Genomic DNA, 23833 nt, shown 5'->3' on the forward strand with positions numbered 1-23833 from the left:
AGAGACTCTGGCGAGGTTCGGTTGGGTCATCAACTTCCCCAAGTCCTCCCTTCCCCCCTCCAGACAACTGGTCTTCCTGGGAATGCTTTTGGACACGGGAGCGGCGGAGGTACGTCTTCCCTCGGAAAAACGATTGACCCTCCGCCGGGCGATTCGGGGTCTCCTTCTCCACCGTCGACCGTCCTTCCGCTTCTGCATGCGGGTCTTGGGGCAGATGGTTGCCTGCTTCGAGGCGATCCCATTTGCGCAGTTTCACTCCCGCCCTCTCCAACGGGCGATCCTCTCCTCCTGGGACAAATCGCCGCAGTCTCTGGATCATCCCTTCCATCTATCGCCTCCGGTGCGGTCATCTCTCCGCTGGTGGTTACAGTCCCCTCTTCTGGGCAGGTCCTTTCTGCCGCTCAACTGGTTGGTGGTTACAACCGATGCCAGTCTCTTGGGCTGGGGAGGCGTGTTTCCTCCCCGATCCGTCCAGGGCATTTGGTCTCCATCGGAGTCCAAACTCTCGATCAATGTCCTGGAGCTGAGAGCGGCCCTTCTGTCTCTGCGACACTGGACTCATCTGCTGAAGGGTCATCCAGTTCGTGTGCAATCGGACAACGCCACCGCCGTGGCATACATAAACCACCAGGGGGGCACTCGCAGCGCTGCAGCGATGCAGGAGGTCACCAGCATTCTCCGTTGGGCGGAAGCCCACGTCCCGGCTCTATCGGCAATTTTTATTCCAGGGGTGGACAATTGGGCGGCGGACTTCCTCAGTCGCACCACTGTCGACCCCGGCGAGTGGTCTCTTCACCCGGAGGTATTCGAGGCCATTTGCCTTCGTTGGGGCATGCCGGACGTGGACCTCATGGCCTCCAAGTTCAATCACAAGGTCCCCGCCTATCTGTCCAGGGCCAGGGATCCGGGAGCTTGCGGAGCCGACGCCCTCGTTCGCCCTTGGCGAGGCTTCGCGCGTCCGTACATATTCCCTCCCATCCCACTCCTGCCCAAGGTCCTTCGGAAGATCGCGGCGGAGGGCGTCTCGGTGATTCTGGTCGCTCCGGACTGGCCCCGCCGGTTTTGGTATGCCGACCTCATGCTGCTCCTGGCAGACGCGCCCTGGCCGCTGCCCGCCAGGGAAGATCTTCTCTCTCAGGGACCGATCTTCCACCCGCGTTTAAGGTCCCTACGTTTGACGGCGTGGTTGTTGAGACCACCGTCTTGACACGTAGGGGTTTTTCTGCGGACGTCGTCCGCACCATGATCCGTGCCCGCAAGCCGTCCTCTTCTAGGATCTATTATAGGACCTGGAGGACCTATTTGGGGTTCTGTGCCGATCTGGGGATTCCTCCGCTCCGCTTTTTTCTCCCCACTGTTTTGTCCTTCCTGCAGAGCGGACTCGCCCAGGGTCTGGGTCTGAGTTCTTTGAAGGGTCAGGTGTCTGCGCTGTCCATTTTGTTTCAGCGCCCACTGGCCCCCCTTGGTCCTGTCAAGACCTTCCTTCAGGGCGTGGCTCACGCGGTTCCCCCGTACCGCCCTCCGGTACCGCCCTGGGACCTGAACCTGGTTCTCTCAGCGCTCCAGGCTTCTCCTTTCGAGCCTCTGCGGACGGTTTCCTTGCGACTTTTGTCCTGCAAGGTTATTTTCCTTGTGGCCGTCACCTCTCTTCGGAGGGTGTCCGAATTGGCTGCACTCTCCTGTCTGGAACCTTTCCTAGTGTTCCACCAGGACAAGGTGGTCCTTCGTCCGGTCCCTTCCTTCCTTCCTAAGGTGGTCTCCGCCTTTCATCTGAACGAGGACATCGTTCTCCCCTCTTTGTGTCCTTCCCCTTCCCACCCCCGGGAGAGGGAGCTTCATCGCCTGGACGTTGTCAGGGCGCTCAAGGTTTACCTGGAGGTAACCAGCTCTTTCAGGCGTACTGACTCGCTCTTTGTGGTTCCGGAGGGGTCGCGCAGAGGGATGGCGGCATCCAAAGTTGCTATCGCCCGTTTTGTCAAGATGGCTGTTACTGAGGCTTATCTCGCCAAGGGCAAGGTTCCGCCCCTCGGTGTTACCGCTCACTCCACTAGAGCGGTCGGGGCTTCCTGGGCTCAGAGGAATCGGGCTTCTACGGAGCAGATTTGCAAGGCGGCCACTTGGTCCTCCTTGCACACCTTCACCAAGTTCTACAGGGTGCATACTCATGCGTCGGCTGACGCTGCTTTAGGCCGTCTGGTGTTGCAGGCGGCAGTTGATTGATGCCTCCGGTGTTGGTCTAGTTTGTTCTGGTCCCTCCCTTCTGGGACTGCTCTGGAACGTCCCATGGTTTCCTGTGTCCCCCAAGGAATATGGGCGAGAAAAGGAGACTTTTGTATTACTTACCAGTAAAGTCTCTTTCTCGCTCTTCCTTGGGGGACACAGCACCCGCCCTTCATTTGGGTTTACAGTTGTGGTTCCGGCTTGGTTGCCCCCGTTGGGGCTTGACAGTTCCTTTTTTTCCGGTTGGTGGTTATCTTTCACTACTTGGACACGCAACTGGCAGTCTCTCTCTCCAGGCTGAAGGGTATAGCTGATGGAGGAGGGGCTTACAGCTTTCACTTAGTGTCACGCCTCCTAGGGAGCAGAGCTATACCCATGGTTTCCTGTGTCCCCCAAGGAAGAGCGAGAAAGAGACTTTACTGGTAAGTAATACAAAAGTCTCCTTTTTACAGTCTCCATTCTGAGCTAATAGATCTCTATTAGGGTGAATAGGAGAGGGTATCAAAAGATCCCATGTACTAGGCCCCTATGGGGGCTAATAATCAAAAGAAAAAGTAAAAAAACTAAATAAAAAAGCACCAATATGTTAAAAGTTTAAATCACTCCCCTTTCCCAATTTTACATATCAAAATATATGAACAATAAAAAAATAAACATATTAGGTATAGCTGCGTCTGAAAATGTCTAAACTATTAAAATATTTTTTTAAAAATCCTGTACGGTGAATGCTGTAACAGAAAAAATAAGAATACACAATTCGCTCCAGAAATATTAAAAAAAGGTATGCCTGTCAGAATATGGCAATGCAAAGAAAATTTAGATATTTTTTTTTTTAAAGTAGTAAAACAAAAACCTATAGAAGTTTGGTATCGTCGCATTAGTATTGAGCCACAGGATAAGGACGTCAGGTCATTTTTAGCGCACAGTGAACTCTTTGATGTCAAAACCCTAAAAACCTTGGCGAAATTCTTTTATTTATTTATTTTTATATTTCTTTTTTAGTTTTGCCACACAGAATTTGTTTCCCGTTTTCCAATTCAAGACATGGTAAATTAAATGGTGGCATTAAAAAATGCATTGTGTCCCGCAAAAAAAAAAAAAAGGCCACATATAGTCATATGAACGGAAAAATAAAAAAGTTATGGTTATTGGAACGTGGGGAGGAAAAATCCAAAATGTAAAAATGAAAAAGGGTCTTGACATTAAGGGGTTAACCCCTTGAGCACCAACACTTCTCACCCCTACCCATAAACCAAATTAATTAGAAAACCATCCAGCCGCCCCCAGGAACCAAAGATAAAATAAAATCCTCTCTCCCTCTTTTCTAGTGTACAGTTCCGGACGACTCCTCTGGACAGCACCGGGGTCCCACACATACTGGAACATACGGTTTTGTGCGGCTCCCAGAAGTATCCATGTAGAGACCCTTTCTTCAAGATGTTAAATCGATCCTTATCGACGTTCATGAATGCATTCACAGGTAAGAACGTTTCACTTTCTCAGCGGTTCAGTGTCTTGTATGACGCAAGGTGCGCTCGGGCCTTGTTTAGTGGGTGAAATGTTCCTTTATTGCAAATGATGCATTTTTAAAGGGGTTTTCCAGAGGCATGTAAATAATGCTTAAAGGGATTTTTCCATGAACAACATTTATCACCTATCCACAAGATAGGTGATAAATATATGATCGCTGTGGGTCCGACAGCTGGGGCACCTACCGATGGTCACAATAGCCACCTTTCCTGGTCCACGCTGAAGGAAACCTACAGCAGGCCGCCATGTATATGAGAAGCCATGCCTCTGAACTGCAGCACAACATTACAGCTTGGTCTGAGTACAATCCGTCATCTTTTTTTTTATTTTTTTTATTTTTTTTATTTTTTTTGCAGCAAGTGATTATACGATGTACCCATTTTCAACTCAGAATACCAAGGACTTCCAGAATCTCCTGTCGGTGTATTTAGATGCTGTGTTTTTCCCATGCCTGAGAGAACTGGACTTCTGGTAACACTAATTTAATAAGAGACAATAACTAGTAATACTTATTACAGCAAAAATAAAAGATTAGCAGCCCTCTAATGGGATCGTGCAGTGAGGTTTTCACCCATGTTCACAAGGTGCAACATTTAAAGGGTTGATGTCATCTGAGACATTGGTGGCATATCGCACGGCTTTGCCATCAATGGCAGATAGATGCCAATCCCACCTCTTTGACCCGTACCTATCTCTAGAATGGGGCCCCGAAAGTGAGCATGAGTGCACTGCATATGCGCGGTGTGCTCTCCATTCACTTCTATGGGAGTTCCAAAAACAGTCTAGCAAGCACGCTCAGCTTTTGGAACTGCTATAGAAGTGAATGGAGAGTGGCCGTTGTTGTGCGCTTCGCTCTTGTTCACTAGAGATAGGGAAGACTCGCACCTACAATGTTTGACATTGGTGGCATAGCCGTGCAATATGCCACCAATGTCTCCGATGAGACAACCCCTTTTAAGGGGTTCTGCATTTCTTTTTAACTGATGATCTGTCCTCTGGATTAGATCATCAGCATCTGATCGGCGGGGGTCCGACACCTATTTGAGAAGGCAGGAGCGCTCCAAGAGCACCGTGGCCTTCTAACTGTTTACTGCAGGCCCAGTGGCGTCCCGACTGGTATCGCTGACCTAGGAGCGGCTGAGCTCGATTTAAGTGAACGTAGCTTAGTCACTCCCAGGACAATACTAGTCGTGACGTCACTGGGCCTGAGGGAAACAGAGAGAAGGCCACGGGCTCCTGGAGCGCTGCCACCTTCCCAAACATTTGATCGGCAGGGATCCCCCGCCAATCAGATGCTGATGATCTATCCAGAGGATAGATCATCAGTTAAAAAGAGCTGCAGAACCCCTTTAAGTTGCTCAATGCACCCATTTGCAAGTGCATTGAACATCAGAAGCATTGCAACTTGTGAACATGGGTGGATAAGCATCATTGCATGATTCTGTCGGAGAGCTGCTTCTCTTCTTGTTTAGCTGTTTGGGCCCCTTGGAGTTTGCACCCATCTGATGTCTGACCTCAATGCTGCTTTACTTCTTTTGGAATAGTAGTACGTGTTATATATTGAATTTCTTGTATTAATCTATGCAGGCAAGAAGGATGGCGATTGGAGCATGAAAATCCCACCAATTCCACTTCACCTCTCATATTCAAGGGCATTGTATTTAATGAGATGAAGGGCGCATTTGTGAGTTGTTCTTTTATGTTTCATTAGCCATTTGTATGTAAAAGTCAGTTTATGCTTTTTGTGTACATATATTCACTCTGGGAAAGCTCAAACATAGCCGTAGGACGTCTTTCACCCAATAGAAGCCAAAGGAGTGTGACTGTTTGCGTGGGTGTCCTCCCACACTCCAAAGACATACTGGTAGGGAACTTAGATTGTGAGCTCCGCTGGGGACAGCAAGTGCTGGAAATGTCTGTAAAGTGCCGCGGAATACGTCAGCGCTATATATGTGAGTTATATAAACATGGGAGCCCTTGGACGGACTGCAGTGGTATTCCTCAGTGACATGCGTTGGGAAATCCTCCCGATATATGCTGCAGACATAGATTGTGTGTGTTGAACATAATTGTACGATCCATTTTTACTGCTATGCTAGGATTAGAATAGCACTTTGCACTATACCATTTCCTATCCCGCTGCTCGGCCACCACAACTGTGTTGTTTTTAACCTGTTTAACTTGATTGTGTATGCCAATCGTGTCGGTAATATTTCTTTGAATAAGAATTGAACGTACAATTATGTTTAAAGTGTGATTATCGAGTTATTCTTTTAGCTACATATACTTCTGTGTTGTAGCTGGTGGTAAATCGCTGCTGTACCTGCTAGTGGTAAATTTTGTAAAGGTCTAAAGCCATTCCACTCAGATACAGTTACTTCTTATGGGCACGTCCCTGTGTTTGTGTGGGTTTTCTTGTGGTATTCTGATTCCCTTTTGGTTGCCTTGATTGAATAGTTACTAACTGGGTAGGATTGGGTGAAATTGGCGCAACCCATGAAAAAGCTCATCCTTTTATTTTTTTATTTTTTTTGCTTAGTTCTATCTGTTGCTTTTGTCTCCCGCAGACAGATAATGAGAGAGTCTTTGCGCAGCAGCTGCAGAACAAGCTTCTTCCAGACCACACATATTCGGTTGTATCCGGAGGAGAACCATTGGATATTCCAGATCTGACCTGGAATCAGTTGAAGCAGTTCCATGCCACTCACTATCACCCAAGCAATGCCAGGTACACTATCGGAGCGCTGACATCACACTGCGCCCCGTACCAGCAGCCTAATAACTATCAGCGAGTAACGTACATTGTGGTCACTATAAAGATTTCATATCTGTTCCAGAAAGAAGCGACGATATAAAGTTGTTGTGTTTTTTTTATACCTTCCTCACTCTTTCTCCTTCACTTCAGTATTATAGATTGTTTCCAGAGGTTGAATTTCTTCTTCTGGGAGGTCAGCATATATCTCTGGATAGCTCATCGGTATTTGATCAGTGGCGGTCCGACACCTGGGACCCCCGCCGATCTGTTGTTTGGGAAGGCAGCGACGCTCGCAGTAGAGCTGCAGCCTTTTCACAGCTTTGTCTAGGCCATGTGATGTCACGTTCATCGGTCACATGACCTGGGCGCCGCTCAGCCCCATTGAAATGAATGGGACTGAGCCTTGATACCAAGCACAGCCGTTATCAAATGGACGGCGCTGTGCTTGGTGAGCGGAGAGAAGGCTGCAGCACTCACAGCGGCGCCTATGCCTTCTCAAACAGCTCATGGTGCGGGTCTTGGGTGTTGGACCCCCACCGATCAGATACTGGTGAACTATCCAGAGGATAGGTGATCAGTAGTAAAGTCTTGGAAAACCTTTTTGAATTTACCCCTTGTAGGGGGCACAAGGATAAGAAAAAATAAATAATTAAAGACAAAATAAATTTAAAAAAATGCCACCACAAGCTGCAGTGCAGCATCCAGCCTCGCCCCTGGCCACGATAACCCCTGCATCCCATATATATCAATATGACTGTTATGAAAAGGGGGAATAATACAAAAATAAAAGCAAAAAAATACTAAAATAAATAAAGCTCCATATATTACCAATAGAAAGTCACACAAATGATTTACATAACTGAATGGACAAAAAAAATTATGGCTTTCGAACACGCATGTGCTCCAAAAACGGAAAATGCCCCTGGTCATGCAGAGGGATAAATGGCCCGGTCAGGAACTGGTTAATAATGGCTAATCTGCACTGCAAAGTAGTAGTACTATTATTATTATTTTTTGCCGGAGTGCTTCCTTAATACAGAATCATTGGGAACAGTTATTGTGTGTCAGATATGGATGTGGAGAGGATTTGCGGTTCTATGTAATGGGATGTATCTTAGCTGGATGATGCTGTGGAAAACGAGTTTGCATTTGCTCTTCTCCCTCAGGTTCTTTACCTACGGTAATCTTCCATTGGAGCAGCACTTAAAGCAAATACATGAAGATGCCTTGAGCAAGTTTGATTGCATTGACCCACACACTGGGGTTCCCCTGCAGCAGAGATGGAGCGGTGCAGTAGGTTCATCAGAAATGGTTATTCTGTTGCGACAATAAAGCTCTGTTCACATCACTTTTGAGCCTTCTGTTGGAGGTATATATCGGCAGGATATTCCAATGTACGCCTGCGACAGAAATGCATAAGTTTTTGCAGGATGCATCTGTATATAATAGCATAGTCTGTCATATATATACCAGCCCGACAGATGCCAAAGCCAGTGAATGTAGCCCTATGGATACTTTGGACTTATGCACTGGCAAATATAGAGCTCAAACATGATGTGTAGAGAGATTATGGGGGACATTTGTGAAGACTGGCAATTTCGACGCCAGTCTTTGTCCCTCCTGTGCTGGCGGTTCGTCCGCCTAAGTTATGTAGAGGTGGTGGCCTCTACATAACTTAGGCAGACTTTACACTCGACTGATCAGCGGGGGTCCCGGGTGTCAGACCCCCCACCGATCAGATACAGAGGATAGGTCATAAGTATATAAATCTTGGAAAACCCTTTTTAAGTCTGCTGAAGTCTCGCCAAAGCTGAATGTGTAAACGGGCTCTTAAAAAGCAACTGTCAGCATGATCAACCCTGTTAGACCTTCCTGAAAGCTGCCTGCTGCTCTCCTACAGCCAAGACCTGTATTCCCCTGCCTGTGCTGTGTCCTCTGGTCTCCGCACTTGCTCAATGTTTCTTATGCTCCGTTCCAAGCAGTGCAGATTCAAACTGAGTAATTATGGAGACCAAGAACGGACGATACAGCGCAGGCACGAGATCATAGGTCTCGGCAATTGCTCAGTTTGAATCTGCACTGCTTGGAACGCAGGAGGAGAAACGCTGAGCAAGCGCCGAGACCAGAAGCACACGCTGGAGAATACAAGACTCGGCACTAGAAGACTAGCCCTGTCAATCCAGCGGAAGGGAGGCGGGACTGAAACTAAAGGGGGCGTCACCAACTGGTGCGCCGAGGTCGTTTGTGAATAAATGAAAATGCACTTTTCTCAGTAATAAAGCCACGGAGAGACAGAACAAGGATATCCTTTTTATCAGCATGAATCACCCTACCAGGCTGTATGCTTGGTTTAATAGGGTTGATCATGCAGAATAATATTTAAAGGGGTATTACAGCCACAAAAAGTCTATAATTTATTTCCTAAATAGGTTATAAATGTTAGATCGTGGGGGTCTAACTGCTGGGGCTCCCATATGTTGCTTTAATGGTGAACCTTGGCACCCCTTCTCCATGATTATGGCGACCAGAAGTTTGAATGGAGCAATGGTCAGTCTGCTTCATCCAAACTCTATGGGAATGTCGGAGACAGCCAAGTGCATTTGTATGTTTGCGATTTTATATTTTTACAATATTTTAAAGAAAAATTGAAATGAAAATGATATAATTTGCAGAGAGAATATCAAATCCCTTGTGGAGTGGACACTTTTGCATCTAACCCTGCCAAACAGACGATGGTCAGCATGAGCTTCCTTTTATCAGAGTGAGTAAAGTTTTTCTGCTACATAGAAATATGCGCCAACCCCCCACGGTGGCAAATTGGCTGCAGTTGACCAGTGGAGGTCCTTTTGCCTTCCTCAAATCTCTAGAGTTGGCAATACACATTAGATCCAAGAAGACTGCAGCACTACTGCCAGCGCCGCTGCCTTCTCAAACAGCTGATCGGCAGGGGTCCAGGGTGTCGGACCCCCACCGATCAGATGCTGATGATCTATACAGAGGATAGATCATCAGTTTAAAAAAAACTGCAGAACCCCTTTAAATATGCAATGTACGTAGTGATTAAATGATGGTAGTATTATATACATCTTTGTTCAAAGTGGTAATGTCCCTTTACATGGCCTGTTCCTGACAATCGCCTACTTGTCAGTGGAGGAGAAATCTGTATTTACATGCAGCAATCTCCTCCACAGTATGGGGAGGAGTGAACGCTAATGCCCTCGCTTGTCCTCATACAGAATCATTGTTTGCCGACAGCAGAGACGGTTTAGACGGCCAATCTGCTGCCGGCAAATGACGATTTAGGTGTCCGCACGCAGAATACTATTACCCGATGAACGAGAGAGAGTTTCTCTCGTTAATTGAGTTATCGGTGGCACCTTTACACAGGCAGATCGTCGCTGATGAGTGTTCATAAGAATGTCAGTGTCCTATAGAACAGTCCTCATTGTAGACCTTTACGTCGCAGGGAGCATGTGAGTGCTTTATAGTTCTTTATATCTATCAGTGTGCTGGAATATATGACTGTATTACCCCTTTTAGTAAATGAAGAGAGAGAACTATAATCTAGTTATGATGTGTTCTGCTTACTAGTATTACAGACTCATTTGAAGCGTTTACACTGAGCCTTTTGTCCTCTTTGTTGGTTGATGGACCGAATTCTCCTTTCTACAAAGCCTTAATAGAAGCCGACCTTGGGACGGATTTCTCTCCTGATACTGGGTAAGCCGGCTTTTACTCAGAATTTCTCCTTATTGTTTCATGTGGATTTTTCCTGCTTGTTTAGTCGGCAGAATAAGGTTCTAGGCTAGAAAATCTTTACAGCAGATCTGTCCCAGCTGTGGTGCCCTTTATGCAATGTTAGGACTAAAGGCGGTATTAGACAGAGCCCGATTCTGCCGGTGCTTGTTGGGAGGGAAGCGTTCCTTCCTGTCGATCGCCTGCTTGCTAGCGGAGGAGACCGCCGCTATTACAAGCAGCGATCTTCTCCTCAGTATAGGGAGGAGCGATCGTTATGCCATTGCTCTTCCCTATACTGAATCATTGTTTGCCGGCAGCAGATCGTGATTAGATACCACGATCTGCCGGCAGCAAACAGTGATTTTGTTTTTGTTTTTTTTAACCTGTCAAAAGATTTGGATTGCTCGTTCATCGGGCAATCGGCGGCAGTATTAGACTGCCAGGTGATGGCTAACGAGCATTACTGCAAACGCTCGATAGCGATCATCTGCTGAAAAATCGCCAGGTGTAATACAGGCTTAACACCGTCGGACCGGATGCCGCACAAACACACACCTCACGTCCACCGTCCTACAGGATTATACAGATATCGAGGAAAGGGACAGGGCTCTGATCTTCATACAGACTCCTAAGCTGGAGATCGCTAAAACTATGCTTTGTTCACAGATTTCATCCCAGTTTATATGCCCTATAAAGGCATATGGACTTCATAGGGGTGGGTCCCTATGGGGGTAGAGCTGCTTTGTGTCAGCGGCCATCCACCTATTACAAGCAAGCTCATTCATCAGGAAATATCTGGCTAGCCGTGGCTTCCCCTGCAAAATCTGCTGTTTGTCGGAGTGGAAGAATATAAATTGCAGTCTGTAAGCTGTTTGGTTGCTGTGACTTTGTTTCTTTGTGTCGTCTTTACTAGGTTTAACAATTACACCCGAGATACTTACTTCAGCGTTGGATTACAAGGAGTAAATAAAGATGATTTTCTGTCCGTGAAAGAAATCATAAGTAAAACCATTCAGGAGGTTGTTCAGTAAGTCTGATACTACAATAATAGTTAGCGGCGAATCGCCGGGACATGAGCTTTGTGGGCCCAGATACACAGGAGGGGCCATCAATCTGATCATATGACATGAGTTATAATGGATTCAGCTTTGCGGAATTGCTGTTTATGTACTTTCACCAAAAGTCAAGCCTTGGAGCTGAAGGGACTATCCCACAATCAGTTGTTTTTTGCCAATCTCACCCTGCCCTCATGGCTAGTGTAGACAGACTCCCCATCCACGCCCCCTAAAATAAAGTAACGTTGAGCTTTCAGCTGTGTTTTCTCCCCCTTTACTCCAGTTCTTGAGATTTGGTGGCGGTCCGACTCCCGACACCCATGCTGATCAGCTTCTTCTAGGGGCTGTGGCGCTTGTGCGAGGGCTGCATCCTCTTCAGCTGTTCCCTGCACGCCCTCTACATTGCAGTGTACTTACAGCTGTTCGTCCCATTCAAGTAAACAGGAGAGGAATCTGCAATCCAGCGTTATATGTCACCGAGCTGGCTTTTCGGATGTTTGTCTCTAAAAAGGGCATTACCATCTGACTTCTGAGACCCCCACTGATCCTGGAAATGAAGGGGGGCATCACAGTTTTTCCCTGCACAGCAGAGCATGGCGATATGCCAATCACTTTATAAAATGGGAATACCCCTTTAAGGAGCAGTGATTATGTAGGTATTCACATTAGACAGAATTAGAGTAAGGCTCCATTCACACGTTCGCAATTTTGCGGAACGGAATTGCGGACCCATTACTTTCTATGGGGCCGCACGATGTGCAGCCCGTCTCTGGAAATGCGGACCCGCACTTCCGGCTCCGCATTTCCGTTCCCGAAAAAAATAGAACATGTCCTATTCTATTACTGCCAGCAATGTGCGGGAAACCACAATGCCGGTGTCCGTGTTTTGCGGATCCGTGGATCCGCAAAACACTACGGACGTGTGAATGGACCCTAAATAAGGAGATCCAGCAGCAGTAACTGGGGTAAGTCAGCGACTGCTGACCCCCGAGACACCAGATATTCTATATTTGTATTCTGAATGTTTCTTTCTCGCCCATATTCCTTGGGGGACACAGGAAACCATGGGTATAGCTCTGCTCCCTAGGAGGCGTGACACTAAGTGAAAGCTGTAAGCCCCTCCTCCATCAGCTATACCCTTCAGCCTGGAGAAGAGACTGCCAGTTTTTGCTTAGTGTCCAAGGAGGCAAGACACCCCCTGCTTATGCAGGGTTGTTTTCCTATAATTTTTTATTTTTTGCGTTATTTGTTGTTTTAATTCGATTTTTTTCTACCTACAGGGACAACAGAGGCGCATTAGACCATCTGTTTCTCCCGGGGTTGAGTTGCGCCAGTGCCGGTAATTCCGCACTGCCGCCTCCCCCACAGAAGACAAGGTGGACCAGGGCAGCCTCGCATATCAGGACCGTTACCGGGCATCATTTGGGGGGGACTTTGTCTTGGGCAAGTCCTTGGCACGGACGCTGCCTTCAGGGGACGGCTGCAGGCAAGGAGGCCGTCTGCCACATCCAGGCGCGGCGGGGGCCGCTTACTTGGCGCGAACGGCGCCATTTCATCTTGGCCGGCACTTCATCACCTTGGGGGTTAAAATCATTTTGCCGCGCGCGCGGCTCGGCTCCTCCTTCAGCGCGGCAGAAGGGGGCGGAGCTTCCTACATGCGCTCCGCTACTTCCGGTTTCGTCGGGCTCCACTTCTCATAGTGCTGCATGGAATCCTCTCTGCCGTCCGATCCTGAAGCCATTCATCTCCGTGCTGCTGCCTCTCCTCCACAGCCTCCTCAGTCTGTTCCCCTTGCTGCTGCCGCTTGCATCATCCGGGTCTGGTAGGACTGTTAACCCCCTCCGTGCCACCAGTACTGTTGCTTGGGTGTAATCCCCGTTCAGTTTTTCTCTGGGATCTCCCACTTTAAGTGCAACATCCTTTTTTCCACCATGTCAGACCCTTCTGCAGCCGCCAAGCCTTGGTACCATGCCTGTACTGCTTGTAGGGAACCCTTTCCCCGGGGGCAGTCTGATCCGCACTGTACTGCATGCCGAGCTCCACCGCAGCCTCAGTCGCCCGCTGTGTCGCTCCCTGCTTCCTCTGACCCGCCTGACTGGGCTAGATCCCTGTCCCAGGCCGTGGAAAGCCTCACTCATGTCGTGGGCTGCCTAATAGACAGGCCGCCTACCCCGCAGGACGCCACTCTTACTGTCGCGCCCTCCGGGTCCTCTGCTTCTGCCGCTGCAGCGGGTTCACTCTCTCTTAGTGACCCCTCCAGAGCTAGGCACTCTCAGAAGCGTCTTAGAGTAGAGCGAGCCTCCTCCTCAGAGGCCTCCCTCTCCCCGCCACGCGTGCGCACCCAGACGGGCCTCTCCTCTCCAAAGGATTCGCTCTCTGAAGGTGAATTGGCGGTTTCAGATTTGGAAATGGACTCGGCCCTGCCGTCCAAGCTAGCCTCAGCAATGGATCAACTCATCTCTGATATTCGTGACACCTTTAAGGTGCAAGATGACCCCCCTAGCTCTGACGCAGCTAGCGTCTCCTTTATCAGACCCAGGCAGGCCTCAAAAGTCTTTCCAATCCACTCTGATTTCTCCTCCGTGGTGTCTAAGGCTTGGGCTCGCCCGGACGCCCGTTTTGTCAACCCCAAGAAGCTGGATATTTGCTATCCTTTTCCAGCCGATGTCGTGGCCACCTGGTCCTCCCCACCCAAGGTGGACCCCCCTGTGGCCCGGCTGTCAAAGAACACGGCCATCCCTGTTCCCGACGGGTCCTCTCTTCAGTCAGCGGAGGACCGTCGCATGGAGACCCTTTCCAAGGGCATTTTTGCTGCCTCCGGTTCTGCTCTCAGACCGTTTTTTTGCCTCTGCTTGGGCAGGTAAAGCAATCTCTGCTTGGGGCGCGCAGCTGGAACAGGAGTTGGACTCGGACGTCCCCATCCAGGACCTACGTTCCTTGGCCCAGCTTATTATTCGGGCCGGGAATTTTGTTTGTGAGGCCTCCCTTGATGCGGGAGCCCTTATTGCAGCTCCTCCGCCCTGGCAGTTTCCGTCAGGAGGGAGCTCTGGCTGAAGGTTTGGAAAGCGGACGCTGCCTCCAAACGTTCCTTGGCGGGGCTACCGTTTGCGGGTTCCCGCCTTTTCGGGGTCCGCCTAGACGAGCTTATTTCGGAGGCCACGGGTGGTAAAAGCACCCATCTTCCTCAACCCCAAGCCAGGGGCGCCCCCCGCGGACGCCCTGGTGCGTCTCGTTTTCGGTCCTCCCGCAGGGCCTCTGGGGCTCCCCCCACAGCTGCCGCTTCGGCTCCTCCCCAGGATAAGCGTAGGAAGCCGTTTTTTCGGGCGCAGCCCTCCTGGCGCAGGCCACAGGCTGCCCGCACACCCGCAGCAAAGCAGTCCTCTGCCTGAAGGCGCGCCCCCACCCACCCGGGTGGGGGGCCGGCTCCTCCTTTTCAGGGACGTCTGGATGGCTCACGTCTCCGACGCCTGGGCTCTCGAAATTGTGTCCTCCGGATACAAAATCGAATTTGCATCCTTCCCTCCAGATCGGTTCTTTCGCTCCCGCCCGCCGCGGGACCCGAAAAGCGCGGCTGCGTTCTCCGCGGCTGTTCAAGCCTTACTGGACAGGGGGGTGATTACCCCCGTTCCTCTAGAGGAAAGGTTCCAAGGGTTCTACTCGAACCTCTTTGTAGTCCCCAAGAAGGGAGGTTCGGTGCGGCCCATTTTGGACCTCAAAAAGCTCAATCGTTTTCTCCTCCTTCGACGGTTTCGGATGGAGTCCCTCCGTTCCGCGGTGGCTTCCCTGGAGCAGGGAGATTTCATGTCTTCCATCGATATACAGGATGCCTACCTCCATGTTCCGGTAGCCCGGTGTCACCATCGCTTCCTCCGATTCGCCGTGGGGGACCTCCACTTCCAATTTGTCGCCCTTCCCTTTGGGCTGGCAACAGCCCCCCGGGTGTTCACCTAGGTCCTGGACCCGGTTTTGGCCTTACTCCGTTCCAGGGGTGTTTTTCTGCTACCGTATTTGGACGATATCCTCATCAAGGCTCCGTCCCTTTCTCAAGCGGTCGCCAGCGTGGATCTCACTCTAGAGACTCTGGCGAGGTTCGGTTGGGTCATCAACTTCCCCAAGTCCTCCCTTCCCCCCTCCAGACAACTGGTCTTCCTGGGAATGCTTTTAGACACGGGAGCGGCGGAGGTACGTCTTCCCTCGGAAAAACGACTGATCCTCCGTCGGGCGGTTCGGGGTCTCCTTCTCCACCGTCGACCGTCCTTCCGCTTCTGCATGCGGGACTTGGGGCAGATGGTTGCCTGCTTCGAGGCGATCCCATTTGCGCAGTTTCACTCCCGCCCTCTCCAACGGGCGATCCTCTCCTCCTGGGACAAATCGCCGGAGTCTCTGGATCATCCCTTCCATCTATCGCCTCCGGTGCGGTCATCTCTCCGCTGGTGGTTACAGTCCCCTCTTCTGGGCAGGTCCTTTCTGCCACTCAACTGGTTGGTGGTTACAACCGATGCCAGTCTCTTGGGCTGGGGAGGCGTGTTTCCTCCCCGATCCGTCCAGGGCATTTGGTCTCCATCGGAGTCCAAACTCTCGATCAATGTCCTGGAGCTGAGAGCGGCCCTTCTGTCTCTGAGACACTGGACTCATCTGCTGAAGGGTCATCCAGTTCGTGTGCAATCGGACAACGCCACGGCTGTGGCGTACATAAACCACCAGGGGGGCACTCGCAGCGCTGCAGCAATGCGGGAGGTCACCAGCATTCTCCGTTGGGCGGAAGCCCACGTCCCGGCCCTATCTGCAATTTTTATTCCAGGGGTGGACAATTGGGCGGCGGACTTCCTCAGTCGCACCACCGTCGACCCCGGCGAGTGGTCTCTTCACCCGGAGGTATTCAAGGCCATTTGCCTTCGTTGGGGCATACCGGACGTGGACCTCATGGCCTCCAAATTCAATCACAAGGTCCCCGCCTATCTGTCCAGGGCCAGGGATCCGGGAGCTTGCGGAGCCGACGCCCTCGTTCTTCCTTGGCGAGGCTTCGCGCGCCCATACATATTCCCTCCCATCCCACTCCTGCCCAAGGTCCTTCGGAAGATCGCGGCGGAAGGCGTCTCGGTGATTCTGGTCGCTCCGGACTGGCCCCGCCGGTCTTGGTATGCCGACCTCATGCTGCTCCTGGCAGACGCGCCCTGGCCGCTGCCCGCCAGGGAAGATCTTCTCTCTCTCGGACCGATCTTCCACCCACGTTTAGGGTCCCTACGTTTGACGGCGTGGTTGTTGAGACCACCGTCCTGACACGTAGGGGTTTTTCTGCGGACGTCGTCCGCACCATGATCCGCGCCCGTAAGCCGTCCTCTTCTAGGATCTATTATAGGACCTGGAGGACCTTTTTGGGGTTCTGTGCCGATCTGGGGATTCCTCCGCTCCGCTTTTCTCTCCCCACCGTTTTGTCCTTCCTGCAGAGCGGACTTGCCCAAGGTCTGGGCCTTAGTTCTTTGAAGGGTCAGGTGTCTGCGCTGTCCATTTTGTTTCAGCGCCCACTGGCCCCCCTTGGTCCTGTCAAGACCTTCCTTCAGGGCGTGGCTCACACGGTTCCCCCGTACCGCCCTCCGGTACCGCCCTCCGGTACCGCCCTGGGACCTGAACCTGGTTCTCTCAGCGCTCCAGGCTTCTCCTTTCGAGCCTCTGCGGACGGTTTCCTTGCGACTTCTGTCCTGCAAGGTTATTTTCCTTGTAGCCATCACCTCTCTTCGGAGGGTGTCCGAATTGGCTGCACTCTCATGTCTGGAACCTTTCCTAGTGTTCCACCAGGGCAAGATGGTTCTTCGTCCGGTCCCTTCCTTCTTTCCTAAGGTGGTCTCCGCCTTTCATCTGAACGAGGACATCGTTCTCCCCTCTTTGTGTCCTTCCCCTTCCCACCCGCGGGAGAGGAAGCTTCATCGCCTGGACGTTGTCAGGGCGCTCAAGGTTTACCTGGAGGTAACCAGCTCTTTCAGGCATACTGACTCGCTCTTTGTGGTTCCGGAGGTGTCGCGCAGAGGGATGGCGGCATCCAAAGTTGCTATCGCCCGTTTTGTCAAGATGGCTGTTACTGAGGCTTATCTCGCCAAGGGCAAGGTTCCGCCCCTTGGTGTTACCGCTCACTCCACTAGAGCGGTCGGGGCTTCCTGGGCTCAGAGGAATCGGGCTTCTACGGAGCAGATTTGCAAGGCGGCCACTTGGTCCTCCTTGCACACCTTCACCAAGTTCTACAGGGTGCATACTCATGCGTCGGCTGACGCTGCTTTAGGCCGTCTGGTGTTGCAGGCGGCAGTTGATTGATGCCTCTGGTGTTGGTCTAGTTTGTTCTGGTCCCTCCCTTCTGGGACTGCTCTGGAACGTCCCATGGTTTCCTGTGTCCCCCAAGGAATATGGGTGAGAAAAGGAGACTTTTGTATTACTTACCAGTAAAGTCTCTTTCTCGCTCTTCCTTGGGGGACACAGCACCCGCCCTTCATTTGGGTTACAGTTGTGGTTCCGGCTTGGTTGCCCCCGTTGGGGCTCGACAGTTCTTTTTCCGGTTGGTGGTTATCTTTCACTACTTGGACACGCAACTGGCAGTCTCTTCTCCAGGCTGAAGGGTATAGCTGATGGAGGAGGGGCTTACAGCTTTCACTTAGTGTCACGCCTCCTAGAGAGCAGAGCTATACCCATGGTTTCCTGTGTCCCCCAAGGAAGAGCGAGAAAGAGACTTTACTGGTAAGTAATACAAAAGTCTCCTTTTTCATTGCAGGAAGGGATTTGAGCAAGAAAGAATTGAAGCTCTTCTCCACAAGCTGGAGATCCAGATGAAGCATCAGTCTACAAGCTTCGGCCTCTCGTTGGCATCGGTATGTTAGGGCGTATATTACGTATTCCCACCGCACGTTACCTGTTGTATTAAAGTACATCATGTAAACTGCTCTGCATCAATACTCTAATCCTGCCCCAAATATTCACCCAGTGTGAAATCTTACACGTTGTTATCCTCCCTCTCACAAGTACATTGCCTCCTGCTGGAATCATGATGGAGACCCCGTCGACTTGCTAAAGATTGGAGAGAAAATCAATAGATTCAGACAGTGTCTTAAAGACAACCCCACCTTTCTTCAAGAGAAGGTCAAGCAGTATTTCCAGGTGAGCATTTGTTTTCTCTATAGAAGGAAGTGAAACTTTTATCAGGTTGTTTTGTTGCACAGAATTAGTCCTAGGTGATAGTGTGTGAAACCAGAGCCCTTGATATTTTTAACTGCTTCAGTACTGAGCCTTTTTTTTAGCATTTACGACGCCATATACAGAGAGCCTTCACTTTCACATTTCTTTTCCTTTTTATGGAGTCAAATGGGGGGAATGGTTTAAATAATGTTTAAAAAAATACACATACTGTAGATGGTATCACCACAATGTAATGACCAGAATAATGAAGTTGGGCTCCATTCACACGTCCGCAAGTGTTGTCCGCACCCGTTCCACAGTTGTGCAGAACGGGTGCGGACGCATTCATTCTCTATGGGGACTGAATGGGTGTGCTCTCCGCATTTCCGGAGCGCGGCCCCGATCTTCCAGTCCGCAGCTCCGGAAAAAAATAGAGCATGTCCTATTCTTGTCCGCAATTGCGGACAAGAATCGGCATTTCTATGGGGGTCCCGGCGGGGTGTATTGCGGATCCGCAATGCACTACGGACGTGTGATCTGTCAGCAGACTTGTCCCTATGACACTGGCTGACCTGTTACATGTGCACTTGGCAGCTGAAGGCTTGTGTTTGTCCCATGTTCATATTGCTGAGAAATATTAAGTTTTAATATATGCAAATGATCCTCTCGGAGCAACAGGGGCTTTGTCATTACTCCTAGAGGCTCCACTTTCTCTGAAACTGTTGAACCCTCTGGACTTTTTTTTTTTTTTTTTACAGGGCCAGGCAGTGAAAACATCATCACCCATGGCCTTGGCAATCAAAGTTAAGAGACATTTGCAGAGAAAGCAGTTCCTCTAGGAGTAACGGTAACGCCCCCGTTGCTCCTAGAGTCTCATTTGCATATAATAAAACATAATTTTTCTCAGTATTGCGGGCACATATGAACATGGGACCAACACAGATGTCTTCAGCTGCCAAGTGCAATGTAACAGGTCAGCCAGTGTCATAGGGACAAATCTGCTGACAGATTCCCTTTAAGTAAACACTCTCACTTTTATTCTACGGTCCTGTGGTAATGTACATAAGATATATAGCAGTCAGGTTCATTTTACTCACCGTTGGCTTTATGTATAAATCATATGCTCCATTCCTGACTTTGTCGCTGTGACATGACCCATTGTAATACCCTCCAATTTATATAGTGTCGTACCTGTGGAGTGGAAGTAAGATTTGCTGTTCATTCCTATGAGAACTTGTATGTGAGTCTCATAGGCATGCATAAAGAAACTGACTTTCTGTCCGCAGAAAAGGCTCTATATGAATCGGAGAATATTATGGCAGGTCACACGATACACCTGAGGACGGAACAGAGCAGATGATAAAGCTGTACATTTAAGTTGATGCATTAACTACACTGTGGCAAGAAATGTTAAAGGTATTTTCCGGAAGTTTAGGGCATTCCTTTTTGTCCGACTCCCGGCATCCATGCTGATCAGCTGTTTGAAGAGGCCGTGGCACTCTGGGGAACGCTGCGGCCTCTTCCTAGGCCAGTGATGTTGTGTTCATTTGCAGCTCAGCGCTGTGCAGAGGCCGCAGCATCTTCAAACAGCTGATCGGCATGGGTGTCAGGAGTCAGACCCCACCCCTGAGGATGGACCATTAATATGCATTTTCTAGAAAACCCCTTTGATTTGACTTTTCATTGGCTTTTGTTTTTTCATTGGAATTTGGAGATCTCTGGATCCATGTGAGGTACAGGGCTGGTTCTAGCTTTGTTAGAAAGAGATTGTCATGTACTGATTTTAATTTTTACATCAATTGTGGCACAACCCCTTTAAGAAGTCTGAGCTTGCTGAGAAGAATAATGCTGACTCCTGGCATGGCAATTTTGATGCACCCACCAATGAGTTCCTAAAATGTACAGCTGACGGATGCCCTTTAAAGGGGCTGTCTCACTTCAGCAAATGGCATTTATCACGTAGAGAAAATTAATACATGGCACTTACTAATGTATTGTGAGTCTCCATATTGCTTCCTTTGCTGGCTGGATTCATTTTCCATCAGTTTATTCACTGCTTGTTTCCATGGTTACGACCACCCTGCAATCCATCAGCAGTGGTCGTGCTTGCACACTATAGGAAAAAGCACCGACCTACATGTGGTCCCACGTTCCCGGACACCAGAGAGGCCAGCGCTTTTTCCTATAGTATGCAAGCATGACCATCACTGATTGATTGCAGGGTGGTCGTAACCATGGAAATGAGCAGTGTGTAATGTGATGATAAATGCTATTTGCTGAAGTGAGAGGACCCCTTTAACTCATGTAGTTGTTTTCCTTTTTTTATTCCCAAAACACCGTTTTTTGTCCCACTCCCGTGAGTACACACATATATACGGGACTGCCTGGAGTTGCCCTTATGACCAGTGAATGAGCGAATCATTTGCATAGTGATGGAGGACAGGGGGGCTGCTTTTATTCTTATCGCTCTACTATGTTGCAGGATAATCTACATACAATGACTTTATCAATGAGTCCTGACGAAAATTACTATGAAGAGAAAGCTCAGCTGGAAAATGAAAAACTGAACCAGAAGGTTAAAGCTTTGACTGAAGGAGAGAAAAAGCAAATATATGAGAAAGGTAACTGGGTAACATCTCTGACACCGTACACATGTTAGTATTGTAACTGACCAGTGTAAGACAATGGATGACGGTGAAGACTCCAGTGTCCTCCTAAACATAAAGGTACAAGATGTACAGAGTTCATATATGCCAGTTAGATCTAGGTCTAGGTGCACAGATATTCACAAAGTCCCCCCCCCTCGAATGTAACCTACAGCCTTCCTAATTGGTAAATGGCACGGATAATGTGAGCAAAAGTAAATGAATGGCACTATTGGTGGTCACTGGAGGCTGTATTGGGGAGAGCTGAGAGTAGCAGGATGTGACGCAGAACCTGTACGTTATAGGGGTTTTGCCATCTCAGACAATGGGGGCATATCGCTAGGATATACCCCCCATTGTATAATAGGTGCGGGTCTCACGGCCTAGGTGTTGTGCGCTGTGACCTGTTTGCCGTACATGCCGGGTGCCAGGGGCAACGCATGGTTGTCTGCATGTGTGTGCTTTGCTCCCCTCCTCCTGGTTCCTCCTCTGTCTGGTGCTGGAGGGGTTAACTACCTTGCTGGGTGACTAGGTGCTTCTTATACCTGCGGCTTTAGGCCAGGAGTCAGTTGTACTCCAGCCTTGGTGTGTTCTGGAGTTATGCTCCTTGTCTGGTTGTTCCATCTTCCAGTGTGAGGGCCTCCTAGTGGGACATCAATGTCTTCCTTATGTCTCCTCCATTTTCCCTACCTTACCTGTTGTTATGTTTGGTGTGGGTATATGTTCTGGGGTTGTTGTACGTATAGTTGTTGTTCCGAGTCTGGTCAGTGTTTGGTGTTTTATGTCCGGCATGGATGCTAGATGTGCCCTGTTTGTTTGTGGTGTCCTCCGGAAGGGGGCTCCATGGTTTCCTGGAGGGGTGAACCAAAAGTCAAGTTAGTGACCTGTTGCTGGAGTGCTGGTTCCTGTGTGTCAGTACGTACTGCATCCATTTGGTGTTTGGATTGCAGTACGTTTGTATGGGTTTCAGTTTACCTTAGTGTGGTCTTCTGTTGTACTGTCCAGCAGCTGCGGCAGGTAAGTTACCATGCCTTCCTGGGTTTTTGGTCCAGTGGTTATCCCCTCCACTGGATACTTGCCTGCCGTTCCTTCCATTTGGTTTCCTCTCTTTGCTGTTAGGCCTGCAGAAACTTCTGCTCTTCCGTGTCTTGGAAGACCAGGTCGTCTCTCCCCTGCTCCTATGTGAGGGATTATTAGGGCGACTCAGGGTCCTAGGTATCCTGGGTATGAGCCGTCCTACCATCCAGGTCCACTCATACAGTGAAGAATTAGGGCGAGGATTAGGGACGCTTTAGGAGGTGAACTGCCCCCTATCCCGGCATCCTGGCCTAGCTGCTTCCCCTACATACCCTTTCATTGTACGGTGGGGAGTTTCCCCCACTCCCCACCAGGACAGTGGGTTCCACCTCTGGGACCCGCACCTACAATGAGAACGGAGCAGGGAAGCATGCGCAGCTGCCCGCCATTCATTTCTATGGGGCCGCAGAAAATAGCCGAGCGCTGGCTTGGCTATTTCCATCTGCCCCATAGAAATGATTGGGAGCAGGGTCCGCGCGTGCGCGGTGCGCTCCCATTCACTTCTATGGGAGCAGCGCTTGGTGGTGGACGGACCCCGGAAAATCCATAGTCCTCCAGCCACAGCTCTCCCCGCTCCATTCTCGTTGTATGTGCGGGTCCCAGAAGGGGGACCAGCACCTATGAGACAATGGGGGCATATCCTAGCGATATGCCCCCATTGTCTCAGATGGGAATACCCCTTTAACTATCCCATGTTTGCCCCCAATTTGCTGCACCCGAAATGCTTCAAGTTGAACATTTGAAAGCTAAGATTCTGTCTTTAAAGGGGTTATCCAACCCCTATAATGACACCCCCAAAGCCTGGGCACCTTGTATACATTATGCTTACCTGCTCCCTGGCACCCTGGTCACTCCGAACCCCTGCACGGTTCCGCAGCCAATAGCAGGCCTCTTGGGTGATGCTAGAAAGGCACGTCCCTGTCGCGGCCTGCTATTGGCTGCTCCCCCCCATCGCTGGATGTTTTGATCCGAGCGATGGGGATCTGGAGTGACACTGGTGCCAGGGAGCAGGTAAATATAATGTATATGAGGTGCCCCTGCATTAAGGGTCATTATAGGGGTTGGATAACCCCTTTAATGTGATATCTAAATCTATGCTCTTAATATTTTCGCTGCGGCAAGCATTCCAAGTCATGGGTTATTGGTGTGTAGTATGTATGTATTTGTGTGATTACTTTTAATATATATTTTTTAATAAATATATTTTTTCCCCTACAGGTTTAGAGCTCCTGGAGTTGCAGAGTAAACCTCAGGATGCCTCTTGTCTCCCTGCACTTAAAGTGTCTGACATTGAGCCAACAATCCCGCTTACAGATCTGGAATTGGGTCATGCAGGTGACGTGTATATATTCATAGAGCTCGGTGCCATGAAGTTTTAAATTACAGTTAGGGCATGTTCACACGGTGGATTTTCCTTGCAGATTTCGGCACGTATTCCAGGCCAAAATGTGCAGTAAAACTGCATCTTTTCCGCCACACGTTCCTTAGTCTGAATCTGCAGTGGGTATCCGCACACAGATGAGCCTCATTGAATGTAATCCGAGGGTCAGCCCTTCTGCCACATGTACATATCGTGTTTTTCCTGCTTACATTGTCAGCTATGTGAACATATTCTAAGCAGGATGTGTGTATCTTGTCTTATACTGTAGCCTATA

The 23833-nt window shown here is 49.7% G+C and overlaps 1 protein-coding gene across 1 annotated transcript in view; it reads left to right on the top strand.

Annotated features, from left to right (window-relative positions):
- PITRM1 (pitrilysin metallopeptidase 1) overlaps positions 1–23833 on the top strand; it is a 90701-nt gene that overhangs the window by 24147 nt on the left and 42721 nt on the right. Inside the window, exons 4-15 of the mRNA XM_040434329.1 lie at positions 3549–3700; positions 4107–4221; positions 5338–5434; positions 6318–6478; positions 7672–7798; positions 9178–9266; positions 10097–10225; positions 11157–11270; positions 18056–18152; positions 18304–18438; positions 20939–21077; positions 23397–23513. Of these exons, the coding sequence (XP_040290263.1) occupies positions 3549–3700; positions 4107–4221; positions 5338–5434; positions 6318–6478; positions 7672–7798; positions 9178–9266; positions 10097–10225; positions 11157–11270; positions 18056–18152; positions 18304–18438; positions 20939–21077; positions 23397–23513 (1472 nt within the window). The remainder of the gene's footprint in view (positions 1–3548; positions 3701–4106; positions 4222–5337; positions 5435–6317; positions 6479–7671; positions 7799–9177; positions 9267–10096; positions 10226–11156; positions 11271–18055; positions 18153–18303; positions 18439–20938; positions 21078–23396; positions 23514–23833) is intronic.

The sequence above is a fragment of the Bufo bufo genome, chromosome 5, assembly GCF_905171765.1.
Source record: "Bufo bufo chromosome 5, aBufBuf1.1, whole genome shotgun sequence".
Classification (NCBI taxonomy): Eukaryota; Metazoa; Chordata; class Amphibia; order Anura; family Bufonidae; genus Bufo; species Bufo bufo.